Source organism: Micrasema longulum, unplaced genomic scaffold (assembly GCF_059751315.1).
Source record: "Micrasema longulum isolate JH-2025_06_02 unplaced genomic scaffold, ASM5975131v1 h1tg002592l, whole genome shotgun sequence".
Classification (NCBI taxonomy): Eukaryota; Metazoa; Arthropoda; class Insecta; order Trichoptera; family Brachycentridae; genus Micrasema; species Micrasema longulum.
Genome location: NW_028279728.1, coordinates 29200 through 39237, shown reverse-complemented (window position 1 = coordinate 39237; position 10038 = coordinate 29200). Strand labels below are relative to the sequence as shown.

Below are 10038 nucleotides of genomic sequence, written 5' to 3'. Positions count from 1 at the left end.
ATACACAGATCTACATTTGTAATACCGCCCTGACATTATACAATTTTCAAATGATTGTTTTTTTTATCAAGGCACCGTATTAAGTCAATATATATTTGGAATTGTGGTTTAAATACTGGTTGATATTATCATGAAATTGTAAAGGCCACAATAAAAAAATATGCAAATAAATATCTGATTGATAATTAGTAGACATAAATAAATAAATATGTATGTGTTAATAACAGGTACATAAAAATATGTATTTCTCTATAATACTTACTTTATGGTTATCCAATATTGACTAAATTTTTAACCCTAGCAACGGTTGCTAAGAAACACAAAACATTCTCATTTTAATATTACAACTATCTTTACATGGTGATGTAATTTGTTTACTCTTTTTAATATTATTGTGAGAAACATTTTTAAAATTTAATTATACGAACAATTGGAAGCAATAACACGATATTTGAAATGTCAATTTTAAGTTTGATACCAGAGGAGAAAAAGAAATGCGTCCAAAGGTAAACACAATTATGAAATGTCTTTTTTGTTAATTTTGCACACAAAAGTCTAAATTCCAATAACGTAATGTTCTGCTGATAAGGTCAGAGAAATGCTGATTTTGTTGGTTTTCAATATGCTTACTCTTTGTTTTCTTTCTACATATCTTGCTCACGGATGAATCTCTGTCAGCCGACAGCTAAACCATAAGGTATTTTCTATTAATATTCTTATTGTTGTGTGAAATTACCTATTTTTTAAAAAGAAATATGGAGATTTGTTCTGCCAAATGAATCAATTTAGGTCAAAAGACGGTGATATGGATATGTAATTACCTAAGCAGAGATGAATAAAAAAATCCAATTAGAATTCAACTAACCTTACTTGACTCATATGTTTGTTTATTGACAGTTCGGAAAGCGTGTACAGCTCAAATTCATTGAAATTTCCTTGTGCCTTGCATAAAAGGAAAACCCTTCACCCGTTACTCAGTTCTACTACGATGCTCTCCGTTGCTAATAATTCCAGTAGAAGTGGAGACAAATTTGTCACTAAGAGAGTTTTGTCTGCCAAGGAGCATAGAGTTAAGCAGTTACAAAACCAGTTGGCTGATGCGCACTTTCATTTGAGTGTAAGATTTTAATGCATTTATACAAAATTTGAAGTATTCTGTAATGTAAAATTTTTTAACAAATGTTAAATTATAGGAGTTATCAAATGAAAATCGCCTGCTACGCAGTTTGCAAAAACGTCAAGATTCTGCTCTACAGAGGTTTGTTCATATCTTTTGTTAGAGCTTAAATACATATTTTTTTAATACATGGAATTGGAAATTCACTACTATCAATAGTAAATAGTAGAAAATCAAAAATAAAAGTCTTTGAATCTTTTGACTTATAGTAATGTTATGTTTCGCAACTGTTTTTAAGATATGAAAATGCAAATGGAGATATTCCTAAACTAATAAATAGTCACACAGAAGAAATTCGTTCATGGCAAGTAAGATACAAACAGCTAAAACTTCAATCTAGAGCTGTGACTCAACGATTGAAGGATAAGGATTTTGAACTACAACAATTGCGCGATGAGCATAAGCACCTAGTATCATTAAGTAAAGATGCGTGAGTATTTTTTTATCATTCAAAAATAAAGTTAACCATGGTTGGTTGCTTTTTTATAAACTTGGGATTTTTTTCAATAAAATATTTGAATTTATTTCATGCGTTAAATGAAACAAAATGGCTTGAAAGAAAACCACGGTATAAGCTGTGAACAAGTTTTTCCTATTATAAGTTATATTTATTATGAGTGTTCATATATCATTGCAACAATGACATAGCACACATTTTATATTGATTTACAATGTATGCCCTATTGAAATCAATAAATCATATCAGATCAATAGTGTTTTTTAAAAATAAGTTATTCAATTGATTCAGTTTTTAATAGCTTACAAACAATCTGGAATATTTGTGTTATGTAAGCTTAGCAGTTTGACAATGAAATATACATGTTATTTTTTTTTTAAATCTAATACTTAATCTAGTTTTGTTTTCAGCCAACATACCTACATAATGTGCGTAGGTAGATATTCATACTGTCGAGTTATTATGCAACTCAAATGATTTTTGTTTAGTCTTATGTTACTTACTAAATTCTCAATAACTAAATAAGTAGTAGAAATGTAATATTTCAATGTTTTTTTGTGGCACAACTATTTCCTTTTTCAATACACGTAGAATCATTTTATTTAAATGTATTCAACGCAAGGAAATATTATTATAAAAAACACATTTAGCTTCTATACCTACCATTTTAACAGTACCTATATTTAATGATTAATTTACTTTTATATGTGAATTTCTGCCACTCATTAAATAAAATTAACCACCATAACCTACAACTTAATGTTTTTCCATTTTTATCAAAATTATCTGAGCAAATATAATTTTTTATTTGTACAACAGAAATCTTATTGAACGCGAGAAACTGCAAAATCAAGCCACAGAACTAATGGATAAAGTCCAGAAACAGAATGAAATGATTAATACTCTGCAGAGGAGAATTAATCTGGAAGCCAAGAACTTCAAACATCAACTGAATGTAGAAATGTTGAAACACAAAGAAACTCAGCAGCAGTTGAGTGAAGCCATTTGCCATTCTGATCAACTATCTTCAGTCATTGAGGTAAAGGTAAATGCACCTCTAAGGACTTAAGTTTCTTTTTAGAAGCAATTAGATAATTGTAAACTCTGTTCGATAAATACATTTCTAGTCTGACAACAAAATAAACTACTGGAAATATTTTAATTCCTACCTCTATAAACGAACAAACCAAAATGTCATTTCCTCGAAATCCAATTTGATCTATCTTTGTATACAGAACTCTTTTTCTCTGCATTCAAACATCTTCTCACGCACACGCAGCGATTATTTTATCTTTGACTTGTCCATTTTCAAGTATCTGTTGAATTTGGTCAAGCTATGTCTTTCTCAGTCATCCTCGTTTTCTGCATCCATCAACATTGGCATCGTGAATCCTTTTAGCTGTTATTTCACCGTCCGTTGCTCTACATGTCCGAACCAACGCAGCACTCCTTTCTTGACTTTGTCGATAATTTTTGTCTCGGCCTTACATAACCCGCAGACTTCCACATTTGTGCACCTATCGTACATTCTTTTACCACACTTTTACTTGAGAGATTACATTTCGACAGAAATCAGCCTAGTTTTATCCTTGTTTTTCCAATTTTATACTTGCTCCCATACATAAGGGTCAGCACCGGGACTCCACCGTGAATTGCTCATTTTTCTTCCTGCGTTAAACATTTGTTTGCCAAAGTTGATTTAAGTGCTCCATTCAACCTCTTCCCGGCACTCACATGCCTTTCAATATCACTCTCAGCTTTTCCATCCCTAGCAAATATTCTTTCCAGATACACAAATTCTTCCATCTGATTCACAACGATCTCACATTATTTAATAATACTTTCTTCCCTTTCAACAATCATCACTTTTAATTTGTCAACATTAATTATTAAGTCACTTCTGACCTGTTTACACTGTAAACCTTTATAACCAAGAATTGCACATCCTTTTTGTGGCTTATTTTAATAATTTATTTATTAATGGCCATTGTCCATATATACAATTTATAGGGTTTAAATATAGCAATAAAATAATAGTTTCAAACATTAGAAAAAAAAGAAAGAAGCATTGACAAACATAAGGGACGTCGAGACAAGATCCGGACTATTTATTAAGTGCTCGTTTAAATCGTTGTAAACTTAAACCAAAAAAGTCCAGATCTTGTCTTGAGTTAACAATACGACAAAGACGGGTCATTGGAGAATTAAGGCCATAGTTTGTTCTATGCTGATCGATGAACAGTACTTCATTGTTTCTCAACCTACGGGTCGGAATATTGAATTTTACTTGTCCTAGTAATGATGGAACATCGATTATACCATTTAGTATGCCGAACATATATATGGAGTCAATATTAGTTCTACGTTTTTGTAGACTAGAAATATTTAACATTGACTCTTTATCAGCATAAGAATAATTACCTCTCTCTAGTTCAAGCATCCACGCTACTTTACGAAGCAACCGATGTTGGACTGATTCAATGTGATTTATGTGATTGACATAGAATGGAGACCAGACCACGGAGGCATATTCTAGAAGAGGGCGAACAGTTGAGCAATAAAGAGTTGATTGTACGGACATTAGTTTAATCAGAGGATATTCTGTTAATGAAGCCAAGTAATTTATAATGAAGAAACTTGTATTTTTGTTATGATTTTAAATATCTGTTACTATATTCTTTATTGATTTATCTTTTGGTGGAAACTAGTGTTTCATTTCATTGTAATCAATATTTTTCTGTTAAAAGAATCACATTTAACATTCTCTATTGCTTCAGCATCTGCTTTGTGGAATAAATTTTTTAATATATTTAAAATAAAATACTTTTTATATAATTATATACACCACACACATAAGTATTACCTAAGTATTAATCAGTATAATAATTTTGGTTTAGTTGATATGAAACCTGAGGATGTGTAATTCGGAATATCTGAAACTAGTTGTGTAATAATAATATTAAGCTCGTGTGTGGTACACAAAGTATTTTATTTTAAATAAATTTAACAACATTCTCAAAAACAAAAACAAAATACAAAATACTTGAACCAGCGCTACTTAATTTATGCTTGCAAACTTTATATGTTAAAAAAAATTATTAATCTATTACAGATGAAAGAAAAAATGATAGCTGCCAATATACCAAAAAAGTTGTTTCCCAAAATAAATAATGTTAGTGGATCTAATAGTAAAGCATCGCTCAATATGTTTAATATGGAAAACAGAAGTAAACATAGTTTATTGAGTTCTCAATTATCTCCGAAGGGAAATTCTTCTTCTGATAGTCAGGTATTTATCAAATTCTCCTCTATAATAAATATGTAAATTATTTTAAATTTTCTAAGTATCTCGGAGTCGACGAGTCGTGTATCTCGGAGTCCACACCAGTAGTAAAGGTGATTTGTACAATGAAACTTTGAAACAAATTAACAAGGCTGCAGCAACATCAGGGTGACTCAGAAATACCGCGTGGAGGAATAAACACATGAGACTATTCTCGATCCAAGGTAAGAACGACCTGCGTCCACGCATGTCCCGCTTCCTCCTCCACTACTAACTTAACACATTTAATCCTGATTAATCAATTGATTAGAATTAATTCATAATTTTATTACTATTTTAGCAATAAATACATTTAATACCATCATCACCAGATAATAAAGATGGTTATAAAACTATAAGAATATAAATATTGCATTTTATGTGGCATCAAATTTATCAAATGTGTTAAGGAATTGATCCATAATTTAAAATATCATCATTGCCATGAAAAAAAACTAATCTGCCTCAAATGACACCCACTTGAAACATCGAAAGCCAATGAATCATTATTATTGTCCTCGAGTTCATCAACAATATGATCGAAATTCCAAAATTTTTACTCAATACCAATAATATGTCCAACGAAATTATTCCAATGGTCTGGTGTAACACTTTCAATACCTTCTTGCATAAGTGTTCTCACATTACTTATATTGAAAGTGGAATTGTTAACTTTCACATGGTGAATCATCCTATGCAAATTAAACCCAATTGAATTGGAATTCAATTGGGTTTAATTTGCAATGATAAGTTTTATTTTCATAATAATAATTTATTCCTTTTTCCATTATCACTTAGATTTCATTGGAAACTACCACAAAATCTAGTCCGAGCTCAAAATCAATGTTTTCTGTTATTGGAAAGTCCATGCAAAATAATGAGTCGCAGGATGTTCATGGTCCTACCAAGATGCCTGACAGTCAAACTAGAATTTCCAAGAGTTCTAACAGCGGAAACGAATCATCCGAAGGATCAAAAGATTTTGATAATATTTCTTCAGGATATGATATCGTTAAAGCTATAAAAGATGGTATGCCAAACTTTAAGATTTTTGAAAGTGACACAGAAGCAGCAGAAGCAAAAAGTTCGGATGATGAAGTAAGAGAAAGGGTAGAAGTTATGAAGGATCAATTAAGAAAACAATCGTATGATTCAAACATATCTTTCGAGCAACATGAAAGAAATGTTACCTACAGAGAGTTGAGGAAATACAGTCGTGACAGTATTAGTATTACATCGGAAGACTCTATCCAGAATGAAAGAATGACTGCCTCTCAAATACAACAACCCAGTAAAAATGTAAGTCCTACAAAATGTATTTCTGCTCTGCGTAAATTGGAAGACCTTGATTCTGAAATCGAACTTAACATGCAGAGCTTAGATATCTATCAACAGTCACTCGACAATATTGATGGGAGTAACACTATCCCAACCAACGAAAAAAAAGGCCAAGATGAATCATCTGATGAGAAATCGATGCATGAAGCTACAGCGGAGAGTGATTTCAAAGAAAGGTTGGTTCCCACATGTTCAGAAGTAAATAATAACTTAAGCACCCGAAAGGTTACTACAGAATTGAACAGCGAAAAGAAGAAGAAGCTATTAGCAGCTTTGAAAGCCATAGATAGGGGTGATGATGATGGAATACATTTTGAGGGTTTGAAAAAATCTAAAGCCTCATTTAAAGGCTCTAGTAGTTATCCCACTAAACAAATTTTTAAGTAATGTTTGATTTAATCAGCATTCTGTATAAACATATTTATCATTACCCATTATTTTTAATGTTCGTTTTGGAGTTGAAATAAAAATTATCCTATACAATCTAACTCACACTTTTATTTCTATAAAATTAAAATTTGAGATTGTAATTTTTGTTTTAATTATTGTACAATAAATTGTTTCTCAAAAGGTGTTTTATTTCAGTTTTAAATTTTTAAATAATTGTTGTTGTTAATTATCAAAAACTAAATTTTATAACTCCTACTGTGAAGACTAAACAGAAAACGATAATTTAAGCCTCTCTTCTTCTAATAATTTATTCATAAAAAAAATTTCCAGGTAAACTTTTTATTTGCTTTTGTAATTTTTAAAAACTTTTGTGATAATTCTTTGTTTGCCTCTACATTTGTTTTTTATTTTTTATTTCTCATTCTCTTATTTTCCACTAAAATCTGTTTGATTATTAAAAGTAATCTGAAAGTAACTTTCCAATTTTATTTTGTGTTTTTTTTTCCCTTTCACACCATAGATTTCATATGTTTGTTCGTTAATTCCTCCCACCGCACCGCTCCGCAAGGCCCCACCACACTCCCTCCAGAAAACAAAAAAAAAAAAGCATTTTTCTTTCACATCGCAACGGAGCGACCGATTGACTCATTTTTTTACACGATAGCCAGAGAGTTAACAAGTGTCACAAGCTGCTTGCTATCGCTCCTCTTCTTATTGGAATAAATATTATTAGTGATAAAATAAATCAATATCAACACAGAATAACGATGATACTACGCCATAGACTAACGGATCATCGTTTTTTTGCATTAGCAATAGTTGGTATACTAATCAATAAGTAAAACAAACATAGTACCTTCTTTTTCAATTCATTCGTATTCCTAATTCTAACATTACTAACTTTTTTAACTCTTAAAAGACTGTGGTAAATAATCCCTTTGCGCTCGGTGATGTAACATCGTGTTACCACTAGTAAAAAACGGAATATTCTAAAGTTCAGACAATTAAAAAAAAACATGGACACATAGTGTTTAACAATTCCTTTTCAGTTATGAAAATAAACATATAATTGAGCCCTTCTATAGCAGAATAAATTAAAAATCATAAATACGCCGCTCATATTATGCGCGTGCGTCCTCGATCACTCTCATCAACCGACTGAAGACTGAACAGTTTTTACACAACACACGCCAAAAAACAGCGTTTTTGTCTTCCTTGTTATGAGTTCTATCTTCGTGCTCTCTCTTATGCAGATGTGTTGCTGAATTAGCGTACATTCATTCTTCGCGTACCAAGGATAAATATTTTTTGTATTAACATCCAGCATAGTCATACAAATTTTACTTTCAAAATCCGGTGTGAAAACGTCCATTTGAAGATTACAAAAAATACGAGTTCATCATTTCAAAAAATAAGATAGATACCTATAAAAAGTATTGTGTCCTATGTCGACTATAGTCCTTAAAATGTAAAATGATTAGAATGACAGTTGTCAGAAAAACTGACGACATAACTTTGTAGTAACGTCTAAGGAGTGATTTATATTTACACGCGAAAAATCATTAGTATTTGGTAAGTTAATTTATTTTTTTATACAATTCTTGACATATAAATCAACATAAATATATAAAATCAGCATTAAAACTTTAAAACAACTAAAATAAACCTAATTATTTACGATGTTCTTACAAGGTTATATCATTTTGCAAAAACGTTAGAGATGGGATAAATTGATCGAATAAAAAAAAAATCGTTTGATAATGTTCACGAAAAAAGTATAAATGTCTTATTTTTTGTGAATAATTGTATTCAACACACTAAACTAGGCTTGTGATTGCGTTTTTTTTATCAATTTTCGGAAACAGAGTTTCATGTTTGCATGAAAAAACTGATAAAATCGATTTGATCGGTACATGATCAGTGATCAGTAATTTCTCATCACTATTGATTTGAGTTTGACGGCTGTCATTCTAATAATCTTACATTTTAAGGACTATAGTGTCACATCACAGCCACACAAGAGGTAATACCTACCTATGATCATTAATTTTAATTTCTTTAAAATACATTTACTTTATACCTAATAATTATCTGCACGCTAAAGAGTTAATAAATTTCATAAATCTGCCGGACTCGAAACGAATTAATTAGCTTTCTCCCTAATACTCGTACTATGTGAGCGAAGCCGCGGGTAAAAGCTTGATTCAGCGGCTCTTAAAGCAGCGTGACTTTGCTTGCTCTCGTCTTCTGAGTTCGGCTTTTTTATAAGACTCTTAATTTCGAGCAACCCCTTGAGCTCGAGCTTGTGATGATATTTTTGAAATATTTTATTTTCATTTTTAAGTGATTATTCGGAAAATATAGTGCGAATCGCCACTACTAATACAAAATCTTACTATCAAACCAACACGAAAAGCAAATTAAACTAATCAATGAATGTTTAATTGTGTAAAAGGAGCTTGACTTTATAATCATTAGACGTGTTTTGCAGACCAATCTTTTTTCTTTTTTTACTTTAATTAATTACGGCTTTTACCATTTTTGGAAGCCAGAAACAAACGATATTTACTCATGTTAAATAGGAGCAATACAATATTACAGACAACAATGCAGAAAAATCAGATAAACCTTAAATAACTTAAAATACAAAGAACGGAAAGTATAATAACAATTATAAATAAAACGAAAATAGCAATAATAATATCGCACGCTGAGTAGTAACTCAAAATTGCTGATTTTACATGAGAGAGAGTTATTCTTTTAAGAAAAGGAGATAGGTTTTTCAGTAATTTTTATAATGTATTTGTATTTGAAATTGATGAAATTAAAATGTTATTATTTTTGATTAAATATAGAATATATACAAATATATAATGAAAAAAATAAAAATAGAAAAGAGAAGTAATTGGTATAATTTCTCAGGTATTTGTGATAGAATTACGACTGTTTTAGTTAAATATGCAGAACGAAATTTACGTTTTGACAGTCTTGCACCCAGTGTATGACATGCATTATTAAGAAAAACACCCAAAACCTTCTTATACACATTTTACAACAAAAATATAAAACGAAAACTTATTTGACACGGGTATTTTATTTTAGATATAAAGATAATTTATGAGAAGTTATTTCTATTTTCATAATAAGAGCTTAAAGTATTTAGATACAACAATAATTATTTAATGGATTATATTTTACAATATCTTGTATTAATAATAATATGATAAAAGAGAATTGACAAAGGACTTATTACATATTTGAACATTTGTACTAAGTACCTACTTAGATACAATACAACAGATAAATCAAGTCGATTGTTCAAATTTAAGCAATAGTAAAGCAAGATATAATACA

General features: G+C 30.3%; 1 protein-coding gene across 4 annotated transcripts; it reads left to right on the top strand.

Moving 5' to 3' along the window:
* The first annotated feature begins 339 nt into the window (after positions 1-339).
* On the top strand, positions 340-6864 carry LOC148271902 (uncharacterized). Of its 4 annotated transcripts, none has more exons than XM_088240776.1 (7): positions 340-506; positions 898-1117; positions 1194-1258; positions 1416-1607; positions 2454-2673; positions 4747-4923; positions 5755-6864. In XM_088240776.1, the coding sequence occupies exons 1-7, from the start codon at positions 457-459 to the stop codon at positions 6679-6681; spliced, it is 1851 nt and encodes a 616-aa protein (XP_088096902.1). In that variant the 5' UTR covers positions 340-456; the 3' UTR covers positions 6682-6864. The 4 variants fall into 4 exon arrangements, with proteins under 4 accessions (XP_088096902.1, XP_088096901.1, XP_088096903.1 ...); XM_088240775.1 differs by having other exon boundaries at positions 2454-2679; XM_088240777.1 differs by lacking the exon at positions 340-506 and adding an exon at positions 606-697 and having other exon boundaries at positions 2454-2679.
* Positions 6865-10038: the final 3174 nt, after the last annotated feature.

What these genes read in the sequence shown, in the direction of transcription:
- LOC148271902 (XM_088240775.1), top strand. Translation starts at nt 457, where the DNA reads ATGTCAATTTTAAGTTTGATACCAGAGGAGAAAAAGAAATGCGTCCAA. An exon ending in AAAAAGAAATGCGTCCAAAG is followed by an intron (nt 507 to 897) that starts GTAAACACAATT and finishes GTTTATTGACAG; the next exon opens with TTCGGAAAGCGTGTACAGCT. An exon ending in ATGCGCACTTTCATTTGAGT is followed by an intron (nt 1,118 to 1,193) that starts GTAAGATTTTAA and finishes GTTAAATTATAG; the next exon opens with GAGTTATCAAATGAAAATCG.